This window comes from Pseudoliparis swirei, chromosome 19, assembly GCF_029220125.1.
Source record: "Pseudoliparis swirei isolate HS2019 ecotype Mariana Trench chromosome 19, NWPU_hadal_v1, whole genome shotgun sequence".
Lineage (NCBI taxonomy): Eukaryota > Metazoa > Chordata > Actinopteri > Perciformes > Liparidae > Pseudoliparis > Pseudoliparis swirei.
The window spans coordinates 4,326,258-4,354,095 of record NC_079406.1 but is presented as its reverse complement, the minus strand read 5'-3'; the positions used below and the strand labels follow the sequence as shown (position 1 = coordinate 4,354,095).

The 27,838-nt window shown below is 44.4% G+C and overlaps 2 protein-coding genes across 4 annotated transcripts; one reads left to right on the top strand and one right to left on the bottom strand.

The window, feature by feature from the left end:
• Window positions 1–2: 2 nt before the first annotated feature.
• On the bottom strand, window positions 3–2,178 carry fgf20b (fibroblast growth factor 20b). Its single transcript, XM_056439553.1, has 3 exons — window positions 1,705–2,178; window positions 1,304–1,407; window positions 3–1,118 (listed from the first exon to the last, which is right to left on the bottom strand). Exons 1-3 carry the CDS (start codon window positions 1,994–1,996, stop codon window positions 873–875), a joined length of 642 nt encoding a protein of 213 aa, XP_056295528.1. The 5' UTR covers window positions 1,997–2,178; the 3' UTR covers window positions 3–872.
• A 582-nt stretch (window positions 2,179–2,760) lies between these two features.
• On the top strand, window positions 2,761–27,667 carry micu3b (mitochondrial calcium uptake family, member 3b). Of its 3 annotated transcripts, none has more exons than XM_056439526.1 (15): window positions 2,765–3,105; window positions 4,732–4,879; window positions 14,338–14,369; window positions 14,521–14,599; window positions 16,804–16,851; window positions 16,946–17,028; window positions 17,117–17,188; window positions 18,096–18,137; window positions 20,029–20,124; window positions 21,161–21,246; window positions 21,432–21,603; window positions 23,885–23,993; window positions 24,792–24,949; window positions 25,492–25,560; window positions 26,287–27,667. In XM_056439526.1, the coding sequence occupies exons 1-14, from the start codon at window positions 2,875–2,877 to the stop codon at window positions 25,558–25,560; spliced, it is 1,425 nt and encodes a 474-aa protein (XP_056295501.1). In that variant the 5' UTR covers window positions 2,765–2,874; the 3' UTR covers window positions 26,287–27,667. The 3 variants fall into 3 exon arrangements, with proteins under 3 accessions (XP_056295502.1, XP_056295501.1, XP_056295500.1); XM_056439525.1 differs by having other exon boundaries at window positions 2,767–3,105; window positions 26,284–27,667; XM_056439527.1 differs by lacking the exon at window positions 20,029–20,124 and having other exon boundaries at window positions 2,761–3,105; window positions 26,284–27,667.
• Window positions 27,668–27,838: the final 171 nt, after the last annotated feature.

Here is a 27,838-nt window from a genome sequence, read left to right as displayed (position 1 = left end):
TAATCACATTTTGAGCAATTTATTGTTTGTGTTGTCAGTTTGTTGACTTCAGATTCCTCCTGGAACACAAGTGACAGTAGTTTGGTGCCATTATAACAAAGATTTTTCTTAAAAAGTTGATTCACAGTTACCATATTTCAATAAAATGCATTCTTTTCAGATGTTTTACCAAATGTTGCCATCATGTTGAATATAACAGTTTATCACTATAACTGAGCTCTTTTTTCTTTCAGAGTAAAAGACATAACGGTACAGTGTCTCAGTCTTTATATAATCGATACAGTTTCTAGTGGTCTTTTTCTATATTGCATGTATCTAACTGGAAAAATATATTCTCAAATAAATAAATATAAAACATAAATATATGTATCTAAAATGAATAAATAAATCGTGACATCTTTTTTCTCCAACAGGTCTGGACACAGGTAAGACAACCCCACCCCCCTAAAAAAAACTGAATTCCTTCAAAGACCTTCTGAACAAACATCTTTCTGACACGGTACCCAAATTAAAAAGTACCATTTCAGGACAGTAAAGATTCCCGTGGACTCCGCCGTCGACGGAGATGCTCCCCGGTCGCTCGGCTCCGTTTCCCATTCCTCTCCTATTCCACGCAGGCACTTCTTTCGGGTCGTCTGGAACAAACAGCCCCCTCATGCCGAGCGTGCAGACATTCTAGCCCGTCTTCCTGGCTGCTGAGAGATGGCCCATGCATTCCTACAAGAGGCCCCCTGGTGCCTTTATCCCTGCAGATCGGGCCGCCTGCACGGGCCAACGTCCCCCGCCTCGCGTCCCCTCGTCTCTTCCTCTGCTCCCCTGCCTGCAAAAGGGCTTAAGCAGCTATTCCTGAAGTGGACCGGTTCCTCCAGGTCTCAGCTGTGTCCCAGGAGATCCCTGTACAGCTCTGGCACACGGTCGGGGTCCACAGGCCTGGGCAAGAAGTGTGTGAATTTCTGGTGCCGCCTGGATTTAGTCCCGTCCCTCCGTGTCCCGTCTTTATTCAACGCCACGAAATAACGTGTCCCTCTGTCTCCGTGCTTGTAGAGGTTGGAGGAGTACGTGTTGTACCAGTTCTCCTCGAACTGCTCCTTGAAGACACACTCGGCTGAGAGCTTCACCTGGAAGCCAGAAAAAGGGGCACGACATTAAAAGTAGTCCTGACTTGTGATGCGTGTATACAGACAAACATACGGCACATTTAATGGTTAAGTATCTTCTATGAAAGCTGAATAAAAGCCTTGTTGGTCATCACAGTCAAAAAATTAATATTTGGGCAACAGGAGTAAGCGGAGCTGGTACTCACTGAGCCGTACAGCTCTCCTTTGTCGTTCATCCCCAGATAGAGACCACTGTCCACACCTCTAATGCTTATCAACCCAACGGCCAGGCTTATGAATTCCAAAATACCTGCAGAAGACAAACACAGTGGTTCAAGTACAGACTTTGACAAAGATGAAAGAATATTAACAATATAGAAATATATATATATATATATATATATATATTCTATTGACACAATCAATTTAAAATCAACATAATATGATAATATTTACATTTGCATCATTCTTATTTACTCTTTTATTGTTCCGGATTCGTTCAAACATGGTATGAAAGTATAATATAAAAGTTGGGCACTTTCTATATCCTGCCTCATATTTCATATTTATATGTCAACATGTATGGGAAGTGCTCCTCGGTGTTTACCATAACGGCTGTGGTCCTTCCTCGTCCCCTGCACCGCGCCGTCCGGAAGTATTTCCAGATGAAACCCGGTTCTGCAGTACAGCTGTCTCCTCCGGAGGATCCCCTTGAGGTGCGTTAAATCCGCCGCGGTGCTCCGGGAGAGCCGGTCCCCAGGTATCAGGTGCTCCCCGAGGAGCAGCGGTCTGTCCCCGAGTGCAGGGGTCAGGAGGAAATGGGACCCGACCTGCGCCACACCATCGATGCCGTGCAGGACGCCTCCAACTTCCCCCAGAACGGCAGCGGCAGCAGCCATCGCGTCAAAAAGCTCAGCGGGTAAAGTTCAGCTCAGGAGGTCCGGAGGGAGGGAGCGCTCGTGCGTAGTGGACTACCTGGTTGCCACGGTCACTTATTGCATGTTTACGTCCGCCTCACTTAGCGCGCGCATCCGTTGCGCAAGGACACGCGGATTGATCTCCTTTCTGACATGAAACACTCACCGCTGCTGACTGGGCCGAATTCTCACCCCCCCCCCCCCCCTCTCTCTCTCTCTCTCTCTCTCTCTCTCTCTCTCTCTCTCTCTCTCACAGTTGCTGCTCAAAAAGCCCTTATGTTGCATATATATCTATATATCTATATGTACCTGTTCGCGCCGCGTGCTGCCGTGGAGGACGAACCCGGCCGGAGAGGATCCAGTATATAGTTAAGTGCGGAATAAACGCTGCAGTGCAGGTAAAAGGAGCTCCAGGAGGGTTTTGCGCTCAAAGTGGCAGGGGTGGCGAGGCAGGTGCAAAACCACACGACTAGTAATGGGCGGGGCTGTCACGGCCCAGACGTGCCCTGGCAAGGATCTGTTTTCCTTCTCCCGGGGCATAAAATAAGAGACAAGGGGAGGGAGGGGGGGAGTTGGTGTGTGTGGTAAACTGAGCACCTGCACTTCAAAAAAATCAAATAAAACGTAAAATGTAACTAATATAAATAAACACAAAACTATACGTGTCACTTTAAATCAACTCGCGAGAGGTGAGCCACATTTCAGGTGAGCGCGCGCGCGCTCCCTTCACTCTGAAGATCCCGTAGTCCCAGAGCGACTTTGAAATACCCACGGCACGTCTCGCGGTGCTTCGCCTTGGCTGCGCGCGTGCGCGTGTGCGCGCGTGCGTTATCAGTAACGACAGCTCCGTGTAAACAGCCATGGCTGCCCTGCGCAGGCTAATCCCTCGACTGACCGGCGGCGGCGGAGGAACCGGGACGACCTCGAGGGCGGCGAAGGCGCTGAAAGTCGCCGCTGCCGCGTCGTGCGTCGCCGCCGCGGCGTATTATTACCGCCGCTCGTTCACCGCCGGGAGACGCTCCGGCTTGAGGAGCCGCGTCGAGGCGCGACTCTTTGATCTGGCGCTGCCATCGGTTTCCGCCACCGACAAGGTATGGTGACGTCACAGGCTTCTTCTGCCGTTTCTCGGTTCGTTTGTATGTGTTTATTCGTTTCTTCTTGCACACATTACAGTAACGTATGCTTCCTGTAGATGGTCTCGTGCACGTGAAACCACAATGGCGCTAATTTGTGGTCAACATGAGGAGCTGTCCCCGACCTTTGGTGCTGAAATGGCACAAAAAAAATTCGGTCGGAGGCGGTTCTCAGATCACGTGATCTATAATTGCTTAGCCATGTGTGAGGCTGTTTTCTGCTTGTTCTTAATACATGTCGCATAATTAGCTTTTTTTACTGTAAGAAAATGAACACAACATTTATATATATATATATATATATATAAAGTTAATATAGTATAATCTATATATATATAATATATAGATTATACTATATTAACTTTTTTTAGGGGCTGGATAAAATAACAAGAACACTTGACTGTATAGTGTAATCAAATACAATATTGGCCATATCGATGGTGCTGTTGGTGTTGAATTTAAGATGTTCCTGTTACACTACCTCATCCCAAAGATATTAAATGACAGTGGTATAAATATATATCCAGTATATATGTATATATAATTATATACCAAACAACAGGAAAACATCTTAAAATAGCACACGGTGCATCTATTTAAGAGCAACGATTGGTCAATAATCTATCAATAAGCAACTTTTTGGATAACTGATTAATCGTTTAAGTTTTACGATTTTGTAAAGAAGGATTTCTTTGGCACAATATTACCTGCTTACAATTTAATTAATTACTAAAAACAATATTACAGATTAATCATACATAAAAAAAAAAATATTGGCAAATTTTCTTGTGAAATGTGTTACCCAATTAATTGATTATTACAAATTCTGTTGATATATTTACTTTCAATTGATGAATCAATTACTTAACTAATCATTCCAACAATACTTTGCAGGTTTTGCATCATTCTGATATAATAATTTGCGCTCTATCAGAGGTTCAAGTTAGTTTGCCACCCCCCCCCCCCCTCCTCCCCGTTCAATGTGTACCTGCTCCTTAACAGCCTCTACCAGCTCTAGCAAGTATCTAACTTCAGCTCAGACCCGGGCTGACCTTGTTGACAGGTGTGTAACAGATCACAAAGGAGGTAAACAAACAAGTACACCTCGTCTGGTTTGCTCCACCGTGAAGATTCCTGGTTTCTTCGTGTTGGAGGGAGGACGCAGGAATCCAGGGACACGGGAAACTGGACACTGGGGCTTGGCGGAGGGGCTGACATCTGATAAGAGGTGGGGGTGGTTAGAGGGGCTTTAATGGTTAAGCAGAGGGGAGGGGGGGGGGCACACATTCCCTGGGTGTTTGCTCTGTGCCCAATGGACCTGGCACTGTGCCACGTGACAGAGAGATCCACTCTGTCCTCACCAATCCGGCCTTCTGATCTGGCTGGGTTTGAGCAGTTGTCGGGACGTTATCTGGTGCACGGGGATCACATAACATGTGAATTAAAGCACAGGTCCTTTTCTGTTGTTCCACGTGAGCGAAGGCTTTCCGTGACAAGAAAAGCTGCATAAAAAGCATTTTTTAAGACAGTATCATCACTGTTACGTGCGTGTGTGTGTGTGTGTGTGTGTGTGTGTGTTTGCAGGCCCGGACCTATGGCCTGGACGATGGAGACGTGTACATGTCGTCCTATGAAAACAGATTCCGCCTCTTCAGCTCGGTGGAGTACGAGGGCCAGCTCTACATGACGCCACGCAGCTTCATAGAGTCCGTCACTTTGAATGAACCCACGAGTGAGTGCACCCCCTTTCCTCCTTCCCACGACACCAAACATCCTCTGGTGGAAGGAAGGAGTCATTATCGATGCTACAGGGCTGAACAATTAATCAATTAGTCCATTGAGAGAAGATTAATTCACCAAAATGTGAGAGTTTGCACATTTCTCTCCATTTTGTTGTCGTGAATTTGATGTTTTTGTGACTGGATCGGTGATCCGAGTATAAAGAACTTATTAACGTCAGCGTGGGCTTCCTGAGATGTGAATTAGCATTTTCTGTCATTTTATTAGATCAGATAATTCAGCAATAATCGATAATCAATAACGAAAACAATCAACCACATGTCTGAAGAACTTTGCAAATTAGAAAGCGTGGGAAAATATTGGCGTTGATGATTTCCAACGAAGGTCCCTGGGTTCCTGGGTGGAAGCGAGCTCTGATGCGTTCAAGTTATTTCAAGAATTACGACATTTTCCTTTTTTTTAAGTGCTAAAAAATGTGTTTCACACTTTTGTTATGATAAATAGTTCTGTAAGGGACGGTGATCGTTTCCTTCGTGGAGCCTGCCAGCGTGCTGCACTGCAGGTGCCACCTCGCCTCCGTGAATCCGCCCCATCAGCTTAATCCCCCCTTACGTCAAGTCATCAGATAAACGCTCTTCATCCTCCAATTACTTTGAGATCCAACTAATGAAAGAAAAAAATGTGTTTTTTTTCTCTCCCGTTGCTGAGGGCCTGTGAAGTGTCACCGTCAGACAATACGTTGCGGCTTGCAAAGCCTCAGTCATAACACCTGCATAAAGATAGGCATCTTTCCCAGCAACCCCACTTTTATGGCTCATTTATGTGGCAACAAACTCGCAGAGACCCAGAGAGACCAAACGACTCGACGTGGATGTCATAAATGTAACGATAAGACATTCGGATCACCGTGATTGATTATGGCGGGCAGGCGTGTGTGTGTGTGTGTGTGGCCTGCTGTAATGTGTGGGACACGTCTTCACTGGAATCTAATGAGGTAAGTAAGAGGCACTAATGTGTGAGCAGCCCGTGTGCCATTGTTCTCTAATGTGTTGCAAAATAGCCGTGTTGGTGTTTTATGGTTATACTGTGGCTGTAAAGAAAAAAGAGATTCTGAGAGGACGGTGGAGTTCTGGCCATTTTAGAAGTGAAGAGTCAAAAAGTTCTGAAGTGACGTGATGTAAATTATTTATGTGAGATTCATAAACAGGGTTCGTACGGTCATGAAAAACCTGGAAAAGTCATGGAATTTAAAAAAATGTTATTTCCAAGCATGCAAAAGTCAGTGAAAAACTAAATATAATCCCAAAAGTTTTGGAAAAGTCATGGAAATGTGTTTAATATGTTCATTCACGCAGTTTTATTTAACCCTCCTGCTACCGTAGGGTCAATTGTTACGATCTCAGACACTTAGGAAGTAGGACCCAATTGCACGACCCGGGAGACAGAGATAAAGTATTTGTAAGTACTTTATTTTTCAGTTTCTGCAGTGAGCAAAATGAAAGCGCTCACGTAGTGAGGGATCAAAAACTTTTCAGGAGCACAAAATAACCCGACCTGATCATGGCAAAAAACAAGACGAACTGACAAGGAACACTGGGAGACAGGGGAATTTAAGCACATGGTAACAAGACACAGGTGGGACCAATCAGGGGCGGGGCTGACACTGATGAGTATAGGAGACAGGTGTGATGACAGGTGAAAACAATCAGGAAGCCTGGAATGAGAGAAAGCGAACATAAATGACCTGAACCTCTCTAGCATATCTGTCGGTGCACAACAGTACCCCCCCCTCTAGGGCCAACTCCTGATGGCCCAGGCTGATTGTAAAAGTCATGGATAAGAGTCTTGTCCACGATAAATGAAGCAGCTACCCAGCTTCTATCCTCAGGACCGTAACCCTTCCAGTCTACCAGGAATTGCTTGCCCCTCCCCCTATTACGGACCTCCAGTAGCTTACGGACCTTGTAAACGCCACCCCTTCAAAGAACTGGGGCGGTGGAGGGGCTTGAGGCGGGAACAAGTGTGCTCTCACACACCGGCTTGATTTTACTAACGTGAAACGTTGGGTGCACTCTCAAGGTCCTGGGGAGTTGCAAGCGTACCGACGCTGGGTTGATGACTCTGGACACTGGAAACGGACCCACAAATCTCGGAGCCAGTTTCTTTGAGGCGACATGGAGTGGTAAGTCCTTGGTAGAAAGCCAAACCTTTTGGCCTGGACTGTAGGAGGGGCGACCCTGCGATGAACGTCCGCAACAGCCTTCATCCGAGCTGAACTGGAGAAGAGACTGGCGAGCACCAGCCCAAACTCTGCGACAACGCCTGATCATGGCATGTGCCGATGGAACCTCACCTCTTCTTCGTTGTTAGGAAAAGTGGAGGCTGGAAACCATTGACACAATGGAATGGAGAGAGACCTGTGGCCGCCGTGGGAAGGGTATTGTGGGCAACCTCGACCCATGTGAGGTGGTCACCCAGGTGGTCTGGTTCGGGAGACGAGACAACGAAGGTCGTCTCTAGTTCTTGGTTCAGACGCCCGACTGTCCATTTGACTGAGGGTGATATCCTGATGACAGGCTGACGGTGGCACCTATGAGTCGACAAAACTCTTTCCAGAAAGCGGAAATGAATTGTGGACCCCTGTCGGAAACAATGTCATTAGGGAATCCATGGATCCTGAATATGTGATTCATCATGACCTCTGCGGTGACTTTGGCAGAGGGAAGCTTGGTCAATGGGATGAAGTGAGCCATCTTTGAAAATCGATCAACCACTGTTAGAACCGTAGTCTTGCCTCTGGATGAAGGAAATCCTGTCACAAAATCCATCGAAATGTGTGACCAAGGACGTTGGGGAATCGGCAGCGGCTGGAGCAAGCCCATCTTAACTTGAGATGAGGTCTTATTACACGCACACACCGGACAAGCCGCTACATACTCTGCCACATTTTTCTTCATGGATGGCCACCAGAAACGTTGTTGAATCCTGAACATTGTTCTTGCTACTCCCGGATGGCACGAAAGCACAGATGAGTGAGCCCAGTGGATGACCTTGGAGTGAAGAGCCTCAGGAACAAACAGCAGATTGTTGGGACACTCGCTAGGTGCTGGATTCATGACATTTGCCTCTTTAACGTCTGACTCCACCTGCCAGGAAAAAGCTCCGATCACACGGTTAAGTGGAAGGATGGTCTTGGGCTCTACCGCAAGTGGTTCGGGATCGTAAAGACGAGACAAAGCATCGGGTTTTTGATTCTGAGACCCGGGACGAAAAGAGAGTGTGAAGTTGAATCTACTAAAGAAAAGTGTCCACCTGGCCTGACGGGAGTTGAGACGCTTAGCCTTTCTTATATATTCTAGATTCTTGTGATCTGTCCAGACTAAAAACGGTTGCTCTGCACCCTCTAGCCAGTGTCTCCATTCCTCGAGGGCAGCTTTTACAGCTAACAGTTCCTTGTTTCCACGTCATAATTCCGCTCTGCCGTTGTCAACTTCCGCGACAGGTAAGCACATGGATGCATTTTGTTGTCTTCTGCAGAACGTTGAGACAGTACTCCTCCAATTCCCTCATTGGAAGCATCCACCTCGACCATAAACTGGCGCTGGGGATCTGGAATGGTGAGTATGGGAGCTGATGTGAATCTATCTCTGAGAAGTTGGAAAGCGAGATCCGCCTGGGGGGTCCACTTGAAGGGAACCTTAGGAGAAGTCAGAACATGCAGAGGGGCAGCAACAGAACTGAAATTCCTAATAAACTTCCTATAGAAGTTAGCAAATCCTAGGAACTGCTGAACCTTTTTCCTGGAGTCTGGTGTGGGCCACTGGGATACTGCACTGATTTTCGCAGGATCCATTTGGATATGATTAGGTGAGACTATGTATCCTAAGAAAGACACCTTTTCTGTGTGGAACTCACACTTCTCTGCCTTGACATATAGCTGATTATCCAGTAGTTTCTGCAAAACCTGGCGGACATGGTTAACATGAGATTTAGCGTCTGGGGAGAAAATCAGTATGTCATCCAGATACACAAACACTGAAATATTCAAGAATTCCGCAAAACCTCATTCACAAAAGCTTGAAAACAGCCGGTGCATTGCACAGTCCAAAAGGCATTACCAAGTACTCATAGTGACCATTCTGAGTGTTGAATCCAGTCTTCCACTCATCCCCTTCTCTTATTCTAACCAAGTGATATGCATTTCTTAAATCCAACTTGGTGAATATCTTGGCCGTTGAAGCAGTTCAAAAGCAGATGACATGAGTGGCAGAGGATAGCGGTTCTTCACCGTAATGTCATTTAGTGGACTGTAGTCTATGCAAGGTCTCAGAGACCCGTCTTTCTTTTCCACAAAAAAGAATCCCGCTCCGGCTGGAGACGATGACGGACGGATAATCCCTGATTTGAGTGAAGAGGAGATGTATTCATCCATTGCTGTTCTCTCAGGTCTCGAAATCGAGTAAAGTCTCCCCTTGGGAATGGGGGCTCCCGGTAAGAGATCAATGGGACAGTCAAACTCTCGGTGAGGAGGTAGCGACAAGGCTTTAGACTTGTTAAAAGCTTCCTTTAAATCATGGTAACAGGAAGGTACCTTCTGTAGATCAGGATAGTCAGGGTGATCTATAATGATCCTACTAGAGTCTGTTGGTGCATTAACAGGTTGCGAAAGTTTACACCTGCCCTTACAATCCTCTCCCCATTCCTTAACTTTCCCTGAAGGCCAGTCTATGTGAGGATTGTGGATCTTCAGCCAAGGAAACCCCAAAATAATCGGGTACTGAATCGACTCAAAATATGAAATTGCATGCTCGGTATGGTCCTTATTTATAGTAATCCGTATGGGCTCAGTGCAATGGGTAACTGTGAACAACAAGCGGCCGTCTAAGGCACTGGCACTAACCGGATGAGATAGCGGGACAGTTTTTATTTTTAGCTGTTTGACTAGGCCCCAGTCTATAAGGCTTTCGTCAGCCCCTGAGTCTATTAACACACTCTGGTCAATGGTCTGATTGTTAATACAAATGTCTACCTGAGTAACAGGTCGAGGAGGGAAGTCTGCGGGAAACTTGCTCACCAGCGCCCTCCTTTGACTGGTGAGCACGATCTTTCCCGGCATGAAGCGAGTTGATGACCCGCTGGCCGCAGTAGAAACAGCAACCCTCCCAGACGGCGCTGCCTCTCCTCCAGAGAAAGCCTGGTTCTTCCAAGCTGCATGGGTTCACCGGAGTCATTCGGAAGTGTAGTCCTCTGATGGTCCGGTAACATGAGCTGGAAATCCTCAGCTGGCGGCGCGACCCTCCGAGGCGAATTCTGGAAGCTGGGAATAACATCTCGGTTCGTCGACGCTCACTCTCTCTTTCCGAAGACGGTTATCGATCCGGATGGCCACAGCGATGAGGGATTCCAGATCCCGGGGTGTCTCCAGTGGAGCCAGCTGGTCCTTTATCGGTTCCGAAAGTCCTGTCATGAAGGCGTCACGAAGAGCCGGAACATTCCATCCGCTGTCCGCTGCTGCTGTACGAAACTCGATGGCATAATCAACCACCTGACGGTTGAGCTGACGTATTTGAAACAGTCTTCTGCTGGCCTCCGTAGCAGGCGATGAGTGGTCAAAAATGCGGCTCATAGTCTCTATGAAATCGGCCAATGAGTAACATAGTTCGGTGTCTCTAGACCATTCTGCAGTAGCCCAGGCTGCAGCTCTTCCCGTTAAATGAGACACAATAAACGCCACTTTACCATGCTCAGATAAAAAAGCTGCTGGGTTGTGTTGGAAATGCAGATCACACTGTACCAGAAAGGCTCTGCAATTGAAGAGTCTCCGGAAAATCTCTCCGGAAGAGCCAGCCGTAAAGGGGAAGAAACAGCCTGACCTGGGTAGTCAGCTGGAGTATTGACAGGCAAATTCTCAGCCGTGGATGACGTCACCGGAGGAGCAGTCTGTTGATGAGTGAAAAAATTATTCATTTGGGCAACCAGTTGTTGTATCTGTGTAGATAATTCCTCCTGAACCCCGGCCTGGCGTCCTCTCAGCTCTTGTATTTCCTGGCTGACTTTGTCCAGCTTTTCCTCGTGATGAAAAATCGTCACGCCCTGTACCGACAGAGCGGCGTGAGCGTTCTTGGGCGGCTGGGTCCATAATGGTCAGTTCGTTCTGTTACGATCTCAGACACTTAGGAAGTAGGGACCCCAATTGCACGGGAGACAGAGATAAAGTATTTGTAAGTACTTTATTTTTGAGTTAGTGCAGTGAGCAAATGAAAGCGCTCACGTAGTGAGGATCAAAACTTTTCAGGACACCAAATAACCCGACCTGATCATGGCAAAAACAAGACGAACTGACAAGGAACACTGGGAGACATAATTGTAAGCACATGGATCACCGTGATTGATTATGGCGGGCAGGCGTGTGTGTGTGTGTGTGGCCTGCTGTAATGTGTGGGACACGTCTTCACTGGAATCTAATGAGGTAAGTAAGAGGCACTAATGTGAGCAGCCATTGTTCTCTAATGTGTTGCAAAAAGTGAAGAGTCAAAAAGTTCTGAAGTGACGTGATGTAAATTATTTATGTGAGATTCATAAACAGGGTTCGTACGGTCATGAAAAACCTGGAAAAGTCATGGAATTTAAAAAAATGTTATTTCCAAGCATGCAAAAGTCAGTGAAAAACTAAATATAATCCCAAAAGTTTTGGAAAAGTCATGGAAATGTGTTTAATATGTTCATTCACGCAGTTTTATTTAACCCTCCTGCTACCGTAGGGTCAATTTGACCCCATTCAATGTTTAATGTCGGTGTTCTTTCGGGTCAATTTGACCCCAGGCTGTTTTTCACTGTGTCAAACATATAAGAAATATCAACTTTTTTATATATTTAAAGGGCTATTTAGGTAGTCAACAAACAAACATAAAGTACCACACACTTAAACTTGGAAAACAATATTAATTCTAATAATTTTCTGGAGGTTTTAATTGCTGGGGTCAAATTGACCCCAAGGGTAAAATATGTCAGTAAATATAAAGGTAACAGGAGGGTTAAACATTGAATGGGGTCAAATTGACCCTAAGGCAACAGGAGGGTTAAAAGAATAAACATTTATATACATATTTATTCTTTCAAATCAAACTATTGTCTCTCGTTTAAGGTAATATACTCGTGTATACACCAAGATTTCCCAAAATATTTGGTCATGTAAATTTGGTTTAAAGTCCTGGTAACCCATGTGTCAACATGTGTATGAACCCTGCATACATTGTTTTTTAATGAATAAAACGATAAGTGAAATTAACAAAATTAACAAACGCACGCTCACGTTGAGGAGGAAAAAAAAGCTCACAAAACTTCTCCCGGCAAGCCGTCGCTCGGCCGTCATAATCCCGGATTTAAGCACAGGCTCTAAAATGTGTCAGCGGAGGGTAATTGTCACCGTTATCGATGCAGTTATTTTCTTCTCCTTCCCTTTTTACAACGCCTCCATCTTATCTTCGGCTTTTTATTGACCATCGGAATGCGATCACCGAGACGTCCATCCGCGTAAACACACGTTTTCACTTTTGGTTTTTCACGGTTCTGAGTTCTTAATGTAGAATTCACCGTTGAAAATGTGTTCATTTACTTCCTGAATAAATTGTATTACCACGATGTACAAATACTCCACGACGGCGAAGGCCCTCAAGACCTTTCACTCAAGTAAAAGTATCAACAGATGACACATTGACGATGAAAGTGACTGTATGAAAATACACATTGTTATAATGTTGAAAACTAAATAAAACTAGAACGGGCACTCGGTAGAGCACATACCTTCGCATATCACAAGATTGGGCATTGAATTATGAACATTTTGGCATTAGTTGCATCCCAATTGGACAAACATTTATCGTGTTATGGTAAAAAAAAAGATTTTGACCTTTCCATGACCTTGACCTTGACCTTTGACCCAATTGATCCCAAAATCTAATCAAATGGTCCCCGGATAATAACCAATCATCCCACCAAATTCCATGTGATTCAAGAAGATTTGACCTGTTCATGACCTTTGACCTTGACCTTTGACCCGATCGATCCCAAAATCTAATCAACTGGTCCCCGGATAATAAACAATCATCCCACCAAATTTCATGCGATTCGGTTCAATACTTTTTGAGTTCTGCGAAAGATTTTGACCTGTTCATGACCTTTGACCTTGACCTTTGACCCGACCGATCCCAAAATCGAATCAACTGGTCCCCGGATAATAAAGAATCATCCCACCAAATTTCATGCGATTCGGTTCAATACTTTTTGAGTTTTGCGAATAACACGCATACAAATAAATAAATAACTAAATAAATACACGGCGATCAAAACATAACCTTCCAGCATTTTCAATGCGAAGGTAAAAAGGGAGTTAAAATAAAATATCAACAGCAAAATGTTGATTAAAACATCAAAAGTCAAATGTTACCAGTCTGGATTAATATCACATTTAATGTGTTAATATATTAACTCCTGTATAAACTGTTGCCTATAGATATGCATCATATTCCATAAGATCTTCTTTGTGAGAATCACGTTTCTCTAAAAAAGTCAACTTTTAGAAGTAAAAAGAAAAATTCATTCAACACTCTGAGGTTCATTAGTTCATCGAAAATAATTAGATTTTTGGTTTTAATTGTATGGGAAAGGTATGAAAAAGTAGAAGCATAAAGGTTCATTAAAAGTAAATACATATTCTATAAGATCTTCATTCTGTTTGTCGTGTGAGGAGTTTATTTGCAGATTTTGTTTTGTTTTTTGGGGTATGTATGTGTGTTTTTATGTATGTATGTATGTGTGTGCATGTGTATGTATATATATGTATATATGTATAAATATATATACATATATATATATCATTGTGTCCTGTTTTGTGTGTGCATGTGTATGTATGAATATATATATATAGGTGTATATATATTTGTATGTTTATGTCTGACATTTTTGTATTTGTTTTATGTTATTATGTCTAAACGAATAAAAAAATGTAAGTGACAAAAAAAAGAGGAGTTTATTATTATAGATTATTTAGTAGAAAGAAGAATTCATTCAAACCCGCAGAGTGTTTATCGAAATTAATTAGATTTTTTGTTTTAATTGTATGTGAAAGGTATGAAAAAGTAGAAATATGAAGGTTTATTAAAAGTAAATACATATTCTATACGATCTTCATCTTGTTTGTCGTGTGAGAACCACGTTTCTCTAAAAATTCAACTTTTCATGAAGAAATACAAGAGGAGTTTATTATTATAGATTATTTAGTAGAAAGAAGAATTCATTCAAACCTGCAGAGAGTTTATCTAAATTAATTTTATTTTTTTGTTTTCATTGTATGGGAAAGGTATGAATGTGCATGAAAAGTAAACACAAGTAAATCCCAAGTACCTGTAAAAGTGTTCCAGGACGCACTGATTGTGACTCTTGTCTCTCCAGGTAAGAGAGGCTGGAAGTCACTCACCAAAAAGGCAAGTCCGTCATCACAGCTCCGTGTTGCTGCTCCATCTGTGTGAAACCTCTGTAATTACGTTAATGCCAACGCACGTTGCATTACTTCGTGATTACTCTGGGATTTAGAAATGAATGAGTTATTTGAGGATTTCCTTCTATTCTTGCCAGGACTTAGACAAGATGCTGGCGGACACCCCGTCTGTTTGGAAAGGATCATCTAATTTGTTCAGAAATCTTCGTGAACGAGGTGAAGTATGAGCCGCTCGGTCTTCTAACAGCTCTGCACGAGCACTGAGTGACTCTAAGTAGTTCCTCCTTTATGCTTTTCTTGTCTTTTTAAAGGCCTCGTCCAGAGTGTGCGTGTCAACCTCGTTTATATATATTTATATTCCAGAGCAGTGAGCGCGTTGTAAATACTATCTTATCTCTCCATCGCAAATATGACGTGGATTTATTCTCAGGTAACCTCTGCATAGAATGCCCCGTCTATTATATACAGGTACAGGATGGTCCTACGTGTTGAAGTTCAAATAATTTTGTGCAATGTATTTGGGAAAGTGGGAAATTTCTTGAAAGAAATTGTTCATTTCGTTGCAAATGCACATTTCACACTGTATTCAACTGTAACGGGCATCTTTTATTTAATCTAGGTTACACTAGCAATTAATATAAATCATTCATTTCACAATTTCTCTATTTTCCTTATTATTCATAGAAAGTTTGCAACGTATTTTTTGGAGATTGGGAAAATATTCTAAACAAGATTGTTTCTGATTGTTTCAGCTTCAACAGTCTTCATTATGATGCAACACTTTATGCCATAAATCACATCACCATGGAGACTGTTGATCTGAGTCATTTCAGAAACATGTTGACGATATCAATTTAAAACTATTTGGCATCCAATGCAGCAGGAGAATCTCATTTTAAATACAACCTCACGTCTTCGCCCGCAAACTTCGATTCGTAGAAATAAGAAAATTGAGTTGTAAGTGTGAGTGAAGATCTTTTTTTAATTTGCCCACCCGGGCCTCCGACCTCCGGCTCAGTGGAGCATCACATCTCGCTGCTCTGCTCTCTCTCTGTTGCTTTAGCTAAGTGCCGATGCTGGATTTGGGGCTTTTAATCCTGCTGTTAAACGTAGCGGCTTTTGTCAGGAAAAAAAAGGGGACTGGATTGATCTGCGAACAAAGCGTCGCTTTTGGAGAATGAGGGAGCTGTTTGAACCCCGAACTGTGTCGAGACACGTTCCGCCGGTCCTCAACCCCCGCCCCCCCAAACCCCCTCTGATCACCACGGACATCATGAAGCCCAAGAATGGCATTGGATTACATCTCCGGGGCTGCCACTCTGTATGAAGTGTTGCTGAGGAATTCTTTGTATTGTCTAACAACATCTACTTGAGCTCAGAGGCTGAGCTGCAGGGAGGGAGGGAGGGAGGGGGGGGGGAGAGGAGGAGGGGCTCCCTCCAGGAGAGTGAAGGTGTGTGGTATTGGTGAAACACGGCTGGAATCTTAAAAAGTGTTTCTCTCTCTCTCTCTCTCTCTCTCTCTCCCTTCAACCCATTTAAGCTTTAAAAGGCTTTGAAGCCAGAGATCTGTTGTCAGTATAAGGCCGTACCTGCCAAACACGCTAACCCCAACTGGGATGACGAGAACCCTTCTTCTTCTTCTTCTTCTTCTTCTTCTTCTTCAGATGAACTTCGTCTACCGGCATGCATCACTAATTCTCTTTTCACACCTCCGTTTGAACATGTGTTGCACAAAATGTGACATCTTGGTTTTGCTCGTTTAGTTTTTTGTGTGTCTTTTAGTCCCCTCCTCCTCCTCCTCCTCCTCCTCCCCCCCGTACCTGAATTCTCTTCCCATAACACCCAGAGCAGTCACCCAGAACTATCTGCGCTCGATTCTCTATCTTCCCCGAGCAAACAAAAGCTGGGGAATGCTTTCAGAGTCAGGAGGGCAGAGAAGCTTCTTCTCCCCGAGTCGCCCGAGACGTCTCCCGACACACTCGCTCTTTCCCTCCTCCGTGTCGCACAACAAAGGGAAGATGAAGGACACAACGACACAAAAAAGAAGAAGCTGAATCAGTGACAGATCACTTGAGAATGTATTACACCTTGTTACCCCAACGCAGATCAGAAGCCGTGGGCCTTACATTTGTTTGGGTTTGTGTCCAGATAGGTCGGCTCAGTTGTAAAGCCTGTGTTTGTGTGAGAGGGGGGGGGGGGAACACCGAGCACGAGGTAAAAGGCACCTTTTAAGATGTTATCAGGGAGGATTACTCTTGTCTTAAGGCGTGCACTGTTTCTTTGCATGACTTTGAACATCTGTAAACACCCTCAGCTCACCGGTTAACGCCATCGGATATCGCCTCGTGTGGAAAAAAGAGCTCATTGTAGCTTAAGTTTGTCAGCTTGACGATTTGTTTTGTTCTGTTTTTTTTCTCCAGGTGTCATCTGCTACACAGAGTACATGTTCCTGCTCTGCATTTTAACAAGCAAGTGTATATTTTGAGTTTCTCAAAGGAGAAGTATTTTGAAACGATAACAAAATAATTGTATTAGTAAATTCCTTTTTCCGTTCGGTTTCAGAGCCCCATGCTGGCTTCAAGATCGCTTTCAACATGTTTGATGCCGATGGGAATGAGATGGTGGACAAGAGGGAGTTCTTGGTGGTGAGAGCCGTCGTTGTATATACAGAGACGATGAAATGCATTTCAATTCGTTGTGTCACATTTTTGCATCAATATTTCTTTTCACCAGCTTGAGGAAATATTCCGTAAGAAGAAGGTCAGAAAGGAAGCTGCCGAAGACGAGCCAAGATTTGACCGGAAGGTACGAGTTGATAGCAGATCAAGCGTAATGTAAAAGTAGGTCCTGTTGTTTATGAACACATGAAAGATTAGTGCTAACTTCACAGCGACTGGGTTTTCTTTATGACATTTTTTTTGTTTTTAGCGAGAAAAAAAAAAATCACTCACACTTCTCCGACAAAAAAATGCCAGACAGAGTGAGCAGCTAGCCAGCCTAAAAGAAAGATGTTGGTGGGGACTGAGTTGGTGTAGCCTAAAAAAGCATAAATCAATGCTAATGTGGCTTAGCGTCTGCTAGATGCTAAACAAGTAACTGTCTGCTAACACTTTATATGTCTTGCGTTGTCCTTTGAGCTCGCTCTGCTGCCCCCAAGTGGCCAAAAAAAAACAATTTAAATCTTCATTTATTAATTCATCCACAAGAAGACAGCGCAACCAACCATAAACACAACAAGGACATATTATCACGATATAAAGTTGATGTTTACACTTCAAGCAGACGCAGTGTGTCCAACATCCAGTTCTTCTCTTAGCCGTTCGAGCTCGGCGTTCCTCGAGAGGACTCGTGTGCACCGAGGTGAATGTGGTCAGACGGGGTAAAACATGTCTGAGGCTTTCATCTCTTTAGGGACGTTTTCTGCGCGCCGCATGCAGGTGGATGTAAACAGGCAGCGCGATAAGAGCGACTCTTTGAGGTCTTATCAAACACAACATGGAGGAGCTTAGGTTCAGCATCTCTGGACCGGTCTCGCATTAATCTGAAGGCCCGTATTCAACACATCAAACAGATCATTAGAATGGGCACTCTAGATTTGGGAACATAATGGCGCTTTTTGCAAGACAAAAATGACTTCTAACCATCTTCCTGTTGCATGCTGTGAGTTATATGTGAATCTTCTCTCTGCTCGTTTCTTTTTTTATTATTCCAGAGCCTGCAGCTGTACGGCCCGCGCTCATCCCAGACGCACAGTGTATGTATTGTTCTCTCTCCCTGAAGGAAAATGGAACCGTTCTGCTTGTTGCATGCATTTTTTTTTGGGCACGCGCTCCTCTCTCCGATGCTGAAAAACACCCGTATGTGCAGCTGTTAACAAATAACCTCAGCAGCAGGATTTAAAAACTCAATTCAGCGTCATCTGGCATTGTCTTTTAGTGTGTGTGTGTGTGTGTGTGTGTGTGTGTGTGTGTTTTAGCAGATGATTCATGCGTTTGCCTTTTTGTCCGCATCGGGCGAGAGATTCCACCTCGAAAAGCTTTTACCTGAAGAAAGACCCCCGTGGTTTATTTTTACAGTTTCTGGAGGAGTGGTATTTGGGCTCGGGTTACCTTTAGTGATGGGTTTGACCATGAAGATGAGCAGTCAGAGAGGAAAACTGTGAAGAGCACTCAACACACACACACACACACACACACAGTGAAGACTTTTCCTCTAGGTGTGTCTTTTTTTTGTTTTGATTTCTGCTGCCGTGCTGCAGGAATCTTTCCAGCAAAAAAAGTTCAAAAGTGAAAATACGATCAGAAACCCGGGCTTTCCCCCCGAGCGTGTTCTAATTACAAGTGTTTCGGGATCTTTTCGTCGCGGTGTGAGTTGAGGTAACGGCACGGTGCATTAAAGACTTGTTCCGTAATTAGCTGCGGGATCACGTCGTAAATCTCCCGGCTCACATTCACCCTCAGGCTCGAGAGATGAACCGAAAAAAACACAGAATTTATAAGATAAATAAATATTACGAAATGAAGCGAGACGTACTTGGAACCCGAGTCAAGACTTGAGAAGCAACGAGGGGCGGGGGGGGGGGGGGTGGCAGAATGAGAAAGAGAGGCAACGATAGACAGATTTCCTTGTGATATCTTCTTTGCACACGACACCAATCACAAGAACTTTGCTGGTGGTGGTGGTGCCTCCGTGTAGCTCAGGCGGCAGAGGAGAAAACAGTGACGCTGTAGTAATCATGATGATTGGTTCATCAGAGATCGGGAGCGCTGACTTCACAGGGATACATTTTTGTTGTAGTTGCTGCATTCAAATCTGCACAGCCATCTTTCTTTCTGTAGACTCTGATCCGTGTACGAGACGTGGACGTAGCCGTCGTGACTCCACCCGTTGGTTTACGGACTACGGTCGGCATTTAGTTTTCCGTGACCGTATATATGAGCCGTCGTGGTAAAGATGCCGTAAACGCCTCCGGTAAGCGACTTGCCAATCACAATGTAGCCTCTGCTTAATGCTTACTTCACTCTAAATGAACCATATAATACTAAATGAACATCTAGAAACTAGCTATTGAGAACATGAACTCATGTTAACTATATTTACTGAGGTAATAAACCAAATGAGTCTTTTTCTCGTCGACTTCTAGACAATCGGACTTTTGAGGAGTCGCCCCCCGATGGCCATTAGAGGGAATGCAAGCTTAAGGCACGTCAGCATTGGCTTCACTTTTCATCACCGGAGGTTGCCGCCTTCATTTCAGAAGAGCAGTCAGCTCTCGCCTTATAGCATCAAATGATGACAGCACCAATCACCCGTTGGCTCTCACGCCCCGCATGCCTTTGGACATGTGTGAGCTGTGCTGGCTCGACGTCCTGCCAAGAGGCTGCACGCATGGCTGCAGAGCGGAGCCCACGTCGGGGCCGATGGGCCTCTCAGATACTCCCAGTCTGTATCTGCCCCACCGTCCCCTCTGTCTCTGATGTGTTTTTTTGTGTTCTTGTGGATATCTGACTCTTCATCTTCTTTCCAGTCTGTGCATCTTTGTCTTCCTCGCCTGGCTGCCATGTTTTTTCTCCGTCCGTCTTCCTTCTCCAGATGTGTGTGTGTTGTGTTGTCTTCTAACAGCTGTACTCCGACTGCTGCCACAGGTTCTTGAGAGAGACAGCCAGCATGTGGAGGCCCGGGGCATGTGGGATGTTCTCAGACGGGGCACGAGTCAAGTTCTGTTTTCTGATCTCACCGAGGTAGCCGCGCCCTCATTACTTTGGTTATACGGTCAATCAGGGGAGGACATTTACATATGTTTTGGGGGGGACAACTTTTCCCCCCACTGACTGAAATCCAGCGGCATTTAAAAATTGGGGGCACTTTTTTGAAACTTGTGAAATAACATTTCACCTTGGTTCAAAAATAATAAATATACTTATTTAGGCTTACAGTATATGAGCAAAAATGGCAATAAGTCTACAGATTCAAAGTGTTTTCTTAAGATTTTTTTAAACAAAAGAAACACAGAAAACAGAAATCAGACGATCATATTCACTTCTATTCCTATTTCTTCATGGTAACTTATTGTTATTACATTTCTTAAACAACTATTAACAATTATAACTTATTTTTTTGTTCTTTTATAATTAAAAATTATATTTAGGGACTTTTTTGTGTGTGTACCTATACCTAGTACAGGCAACACAGATAGGAAACACAATAAAGAACAAAACCAAAACTCTATTAATTTATCATAATCATGGGGGCATTTCTTGCTCCTCCTAGTGATATCAGGGGGAAAATGATATTTCTTTGAGGCAGTTTTGCCCTTTGACCTGGTGTATTTCCGACACTGCGGTCAATACTGGGAACCAGGTTGTGACTGTGAGCTTTCACGTTAGTACTGTGGATTTATTTATTTAACTTCTCAACTAATATTTCCTCTGTAGCATGTGTAATGAATCTATCGCACGGCACGTTGTTTGTATCGTGCAGACATTAGAAATGCTGACCCACTGTTTGGTTTTCAGGCACAGTGAAACAATTAACCATTAACTCTCATTCAACAGCAGAATCTGTCTATTAACTAACATCTCTGCTTCACAGTTTTGTTCTGGTTAGATGAAGTCATTGTTAATGTTTACCAAAAGTTTCCATGATACGCTCTTAGTTAGAAAACAGCTCGTTCTGGCTGCTCAGAATTTGGGATTGTGTGCAAATGCAACTAAATGTTTGGATAAATCATTGCGACGTAAAGCTCTGAGGAGTTATAATTAAATATTTCCCCCTCAGGTGGACGAAAAGACAGAGACGACGCTGATGGTGCATTTCTTTGGGAAAAAAGGGAAAGCCGAATTGAAATTTGAAGATTTCTACGAGTGAGTGGAAAAAACCCCTTTTTGGTGTGATGAATCGATATGTTTCCCAAGAAAACGATGACCTCACAGTGTAATAAGGCCGCTGATCACTTCCACCAACCGTCAGAGTGTTTTCGTGGTGACTCTGTGAAGTGTTTCCTTTGTGGACGTGAGTTTCTGTCAGCGTCTCCGTCTCGCTCCTCCAGGTTCATGGACAACCTGCAGACGGAGATGCTCGAGATCGAGTTCCTCTCCTACTGCAAGGGCCTGCCCACCATCAGCGAGGAAGACTTCGCTCGCATCCTCCTCCGCTTCACCAACGTGGACGACGTCACCGAGTATTTGGAGAACGTGCGCCACGGCTTGCCGGACGAAAAGGTCAGAATCGGCTTTATTGGCCATGTGTGTGTGTGTGGCACATGTCATGTAGAAATAGTAGGATGAATATTTAAAAAATATATTAAAGACAACAGAATAGCAACATGTATGTACAATATAACAACAACAACAGTGACAATGAAATGGTGCAACCCTTATCTCTGACCCTGTGACCTCTGATCATGTGACCTATGACCATGTAGCCTCTGACCCTGTGACCTATGACCATGTGACCTATGACCATGTAGCCTCTGACCATGTGACCTCTGACCCTGTGACCTCTGACCATGTGACCTCTGACCACATAGCCTCTGACCCTGTGACCTATGACCATGTAGCCTCTGACCATGTGACCTGTGACCTCTGACCACATAGCCTCTGACCATGTGACCTCTGACCCTGTGACCTATGACCATGTGACCTATGACCATGTAGCCTCTGACCATGTGACCTCTGACCCTGTGACCTCTGACCACATAGCCTCTGACCATGTGACCTCTGACCCTGTGACCTATGACCATGTAGCCTCTGACCATGTGACCTCTGACCCTGTGACCTATGACCATGTGACCTATGACCATGTAGCCTCTGACCCTGTGACCTATGACCACGTAGCCTCTGACCATGTGACCTCTGACCCTGTGACCTCCGACCATGGGCAATATGGAGAAAATCACTATATTTTTGACCAAATACCCCCATACCGATATTACATAGACAATATTCCAAGGTTGATTATTTGTGCTTTTACAAACTATTTAACACAATGAGATTTTTTGATACATAATCAAGAAAGTGTGTAATGACGAAGCCGGTAATGGAAAATAATAGCACAGCTAGAATACAGTAGGTCTAATTTGAGGGATTTACATCATTTCATTGCAATGCAGCCACATTATGACACATCTTCAGTAAGCTCTTGTTTATTTATTTTCTTTCTTTGGTTTATTTGATAAGGGACCGTCTTTAAATGTGACAGAGTTATTAGCCAAGAGGCTATTTTCCATCTGTAGTCCCGAGAGGCAGATAAACAGATAAACAAACTAAACATAAGATTGCATATATACAATGTGTGTACAATATTTACACTTCAATGGGAGCACAAACAATTTATAGCGAGAATAGTGAGTCATGTTATTGTCAAGTACTAACAGGACATGCAACAAGAAGACTCACAAATTAAAAATGGACAAAGCAAATAAAATCTGTAAGGCCTGTAAAGATGGACAGAATACAAACATCACGTCAGAGACACAAACAGACACGTTTCACGACGTAACTCTCAGTAAAACAACAACATATAATGTGTTCTTTATTGTGCTTTATAAGGTCCAAGTCTTCACGTTTAGCGTACAAGCTTAGCATGCAACCTTCTCATCTAACCCCCACACAGAAAGGGAAGAAGTGTTTTCCTCCAAAACTTTTCCTTTAAATTCATTTGTGAGCTTTCATCGACTTGCACTCTTCTTTATATTTTCTTTCTTTTCCACCGCCCCGCTGAATTAGCTGTCGAGTGAAGCATCCTCATTTTAAGCTTTGATTTGTTTCCCCTCTCTGAGCTCCTCAGCCGCCTCGAGTAGCCTGTTGCCAGATCTCCATTGACGGTGAAGTGGGTCTCGTCGTTAAGGGGGCTAAGAGACATTTTATGGCCCTCGCCTTGTTAAAACAGCAGAGCGACAGCGCTTAGTCATTACCCCGTTTTGTTCGGCCCTGTGTGTGTGTGTGTGTGTGTGCTGCTTGTTTGGCGAGGCCCCCGGCGAGAGAAGGAGCTGGTAGAGCGGCGGTGCCGGTTGAGTGGAGATCAATGGACTCGGTGTTTGAGTCGTCAGCCAAGCCTGAGATGTTTGGGGGATTCATCACTTTTGTTGTTTTTGTTTATTCAAGTATCAGGATAATCTGCCTTAGAAAAAGTCTGCAAACGGGCCTGACCTCTTCCCAATGGATACAATCCCCCCCCCCCCACCACACACACACACACACCGCCCGCTGACAGCTCAGCGTGTCCATACTGCACGGGGGGGGGAATCCAGCAATGTATACTCTGTCTGTTTGGGTGTGTTATCTATCTGCTGGCTTCAAGGTCCCACCACACACACTGAAGGTCTCCCCCCCCCCCCCCCCAGCAGATGATGTGCCGGGTGAATCATAGGCGCCGTCCTCTCAGTGTTGACACGCCGCTCGCTTCGCCATTTTCTCGCGTTGCATATCAAAAGCTTTGCGTTTTTTGGTGGATGTAAAAAATAAAAGAGGTGTCATTTTGTTTCCCGTCGTCTCTTCGCAGGGAATCACCTTCGAGGAGTTCAGGTCCTTCTTCCAGTTCCTCAACAACCTGGAGGACTTTACCATCGCCATGCAAATGTACAACTTCGCCAACCGCTCCGTCGGTCAAGGTGAAGACTCACAACGCTTTAAAGTGTTTTTAGTTTTTATTCTTTATAGTTTTAAAGTAAATCATCCTGGTGATACAAATATCTTGCTTGATCTACTTAATAAAATCGAGGCAAACTTTTTGCATTCATTTATTGCTATTTAAAGCATTTTTTTGTATGAACTACTTACATTTTTGTAATTTGTGAAGTAGATTCAACTTAACTTCGAAAGTCAATTCAACTTCAATTTAAAAGCAAACTTAAGTCAAATTAACTTACACAATGGAGTTAATTCAACTTACATTTACAAGCACATGCAAGTTATATTAACTTACACAATTAAGTTGACTTTACTTGCAAATATTAGTTGATTTAACCTACAACATTAAGTTAGATATACATTAAAAGAAGATTAATTAATACAAATAAAAGCTTTGCTTCTTCTATATAATAATATTATGCAAAAAGATGCCTCGATTTGGTTAAGTAGATCAAGCAAGATATATCTTTGTCAAATATGTCAAGTTACGACATGTTATATTACCTTTGGTAGAAAATTATGTTTTTAGTTAATCTCTTAAGCAACAGCAATGTCAATATTGGTGTCTTTACATTACATTAAATGTATCCAAAGCGATCGTGTTACATTCATACACCGTAGACACAGCTACAGGGAGCAACTCAGGGTTAAGTGTCTTGCTCAAGGACACATCGACGAGGGCGGGGATTGAACCGCCAACCTCCTGATTGAAAGACGATCCTGCTAACCACTGAACCCACAGTCACTAACAAAGACCACCGCTCTGCTTCCCCTCCCAGAGGAGTTCACCCGCGCCGTCTACGTGGCCACGGGCATCCAGCTGAGCCGACACCTGGTCAACACGGTCTTCAAGATCTTCGACGAGGACCGCGACGACAAACTCAGCCACAAGGAGTTCATCGGCGTCATGAAGGAGCGGCTGCACCGCCGCGGCGGGGTGAGGCGCCCGGAGAGAGAGGCCACGTGCCTTTCTTTGTTTTACGGCTCTTGAGGTGACCGAGGTGTCAAGAAGAGGGCGTCGCTCACAAAGAGCTCTCGAGGATGCAACGCCGAGTCAGATTTAACGGGGTGAAGGGCACAAAAAAGAGGCCAAATTGGGTTTGATGCTGAGCACAGGCATACAGGTTTATTTTCAAAGCTACTTAAGCAGCTATTAGCATCCCTCCCTCCTCCTCCCCCCCTCCCCTCCGGTGCTCAATTACCGCTCTAAGTAAGCGCTAATTATGCCTCGCTGTTTTCTTTAGGTGCTGGTTAGACTTAAGTTATTCCGACACCACAATGTCTAAATTACACCGCTGACACTTTTTATTACCGAAACACATCTCACCTCCTCAGCGCCAATTAGGAGATTTTTTGTGTGTGTGTGAAATTATACTGCCCTCTAGTGGACACCATGACATTGACCCTCTATTCTAACAGTATTCCTCTCTCTGTCTCTCCCTGACACACACACACACTAACACACACACACACACACAGGGCATCAGCGTGGAGCAGAAGTTCACCTCCTTTAAGTCCTGCATGAGGAAGGAGCTCGCGGGCAAATAGGTAAAGTATGTTGTGTTCTCATCAACATTTTTTGATAAACGGGGACAAAATAAACCGAACGAAGCTTCCTGCGAGGTCGCTGTCCCGTGATTTGAGTCGCGTTCGGGTGTTATTTTTGAAAAGGTCGTACACCGCCCGCCCGAGACGTTGAGTTTCACTGCCTGATCAACTGCCACCAGATACCAGCTCAGGCTGCACACGAGCCCATGAGCAACTTTAAGGCTGCGTGTATAAATGTTTCAAAGGAAATTCACCTCCTGGGAGAGGCCTCCATAATCTCACGACTTCATCTGGATGTTTATGGCTAACAATGGGCGGCAATAAGAGAAAATGTCTGTTTAGAGAATTTTTAAAAGAGAGAAGAAAAAAAATGCAACCATTTTGCTTTATTATTTGTTTTATTTTACGACATCAAAGTGGACAATTCATATTTGACTTCGCATTTTCTGACGTGAGTTATAGAGAGGGAGACAGAGAGAAAGACAATAATGGTCACTGCAGAGGAACCCAGACTGGTTTCTGCACTCTTGCACAACTGCTGCTGCACCTTGTGGCTCTTTGATGAAGAGGTGGTGCTGTTTGATGAAGAGGTTGTGCTGGTGTCTGCTACCTCCTGTCGTCTCTCGGGGTCTCGTCATAACAACGGATGTTCTTATGTTCTCCTGTGGGATGGAGATGATCCACGTGGACTGGACCGATATTCATCCGTCTCTCTCTGGTCAGCAGGTGGACGTCCTGTTGGCGGCGGCGAGCAACGAGGAGGCACCGAAGGGTTAATGCACGCTGCAGAGATGCTAGGAGCTTTTTAAAGGGGGGGGGGGTGCTCTCCCGTTTTGTCTGTAGCTGCTTTCGCTCAGAAGATGTTTCTCTATTTATTGATTAGAAATACGTTGATCAGTTTGAGACACGGTATATTTATTTGTTTATTTATTTATTTGTTTATTCAAAAGTCCAACGTTGTCTTATTACGGCTCTGCTCTGCTCACATACTTCGCCCCCCCAGCACAGGGCAGCACCTCCTCTTCCTCCATCTCCTCCATCTCCACCTCTTCCTCCTTCTCCACCTCTTCCTCCTCCATCTCCTCCTCTTCCTCCTCCACCTTCTCCTCCTCCCCTTCCTCCTCCCTTCTCTTCCGCCTCCCTTCTCTTCTTCCACCTCCTCCCTTTCCTCCTCCTGCTTCTCCTTCTGTCCTCTTCCTCCTCTTCTTCCTCCACCTTCTCCTCCTCTTCTTCCTCCTCCCTTCTCTTCCTCCTCCCTTCTCTTCTTCCACCTCCTCCCTTTCCTCCTCCTGCTTCTCCTTCTGTCCTCTTCCTCCTCTTCTTCCTCCACCTTCTCCTCCTCTTCTTCCTCCTCCCTTCTCTTCTTCCACCTCCTCCCTTTCCTCCTCCTGCTTCTCCTTCTGTCCTCTTCCTCCTCCTCCTCATCCACCTTCTTCTTCCTCCTCCTCTTCCTCTTCCTCCTCCTCTCGCTGCAGCTGAACTCCTCCTGGTTTCCCCCAGAGCCTCAGAAGTCTTCATTCATTCTGTGGCTGTTGTTCTTCTTCTTCTTCTTCTTCTTCTTCTTCTTCTTCTTCTTCTTCTTCTTCTTCTTCTTCTTCTTCTTCTTCTTCTTCACTGTTTAACTACAGGCAGCGAGACGTGTTAATCATTTCTGAGCTGGTGGGAGAGGAGTGCTTTTTTTCTTCTTCTTTTTTGTTTGTTGGTGGATGACCTATATAAATAAATATGCACACAAAAAAGATTGAAGCCATGTGTTTGTTCCACTCTCGGGACACTCGAGCTTAAATTAGTTTCGGAGCAATACATTAAAACGACCCTTTACGGCTCAGAGGAGCATTTACTCTTCGCCTCCTTTAATAAAAACACTCACAGCTCCGTGCAGACGTGACCGAGCTGTTATTGATGACTGTATGTTCCTGGTGGGATGTTTGCTTCGGGTGGAGCTGTGAACTGACGAGAAGATATCAACATGTCACGTGACGTAATATTTACCCGATTAGCCGGTCTACCTTTCGAAGACTTTTTGGAAACGTGTCATTCTTTTAAAACCTTGACTGTTACACGAGGCGTTTATAACCACATGGTACAATAAACAATGTCAAACATGTTGTTTTGTGCTCTTTCTCACACACACACACACACGCACACACACACACGCACACACACACACACATGCCAAACAGCTAACACCCTGTGAACGGCTGTTAGCCGACCCTTCTTTGTAGCTAGAATAAATTAGCCGCAGGCCAATCATTAACAGTATTACTCATCAGACCGG

Bases quoted from the DNA above. Each gene is read 5' to 3' on its own strand.
- fgf20b (XM_056439553.1), bottom strand. From the start codon at position 1,996: ATGGCTGCTGCCGCTGCCGTTCTGGGGGAAGTTGGAGGCGTCCTGCAC. The intron at 1,408-1,704 runs GTAAACACCGAG...TGTCTTCTGCAG, and splicing joins GAAGGACCACAGCCGTTATG to GTATTTTGGAATTCATAAGC. The intron at 1,119-1,303 runs GTGAGTACCAGC...TCTGGCTTCCAG, and splicing joins AAGGAGAGCTGTACGGCTCA to GTGAAGCTCTCAGCCGAGTG.
- micu3b (XM_056439526.1), top strand. From the start codon at position 2,875: ATGGCTGCCCTGCGCAGGCTAATCCCTCGACTGACCGGCGGCGGCGGA. The intron at 16,852-16,945 runs GCAAGTGTATAT...GTTCGGTTTCAG, and splicing joins CCTGCTCTGCATTTTAACAA to AGCCCCATGCTGGCTTCAAG. The intron at 17,029-17,116 runs GTGAGAGCCGTC...TCTTTTCACCAG, and splicing joins ACAAGAGGGAGTTCTTGGTG to CTTGAGGAAATATTCCGTAA.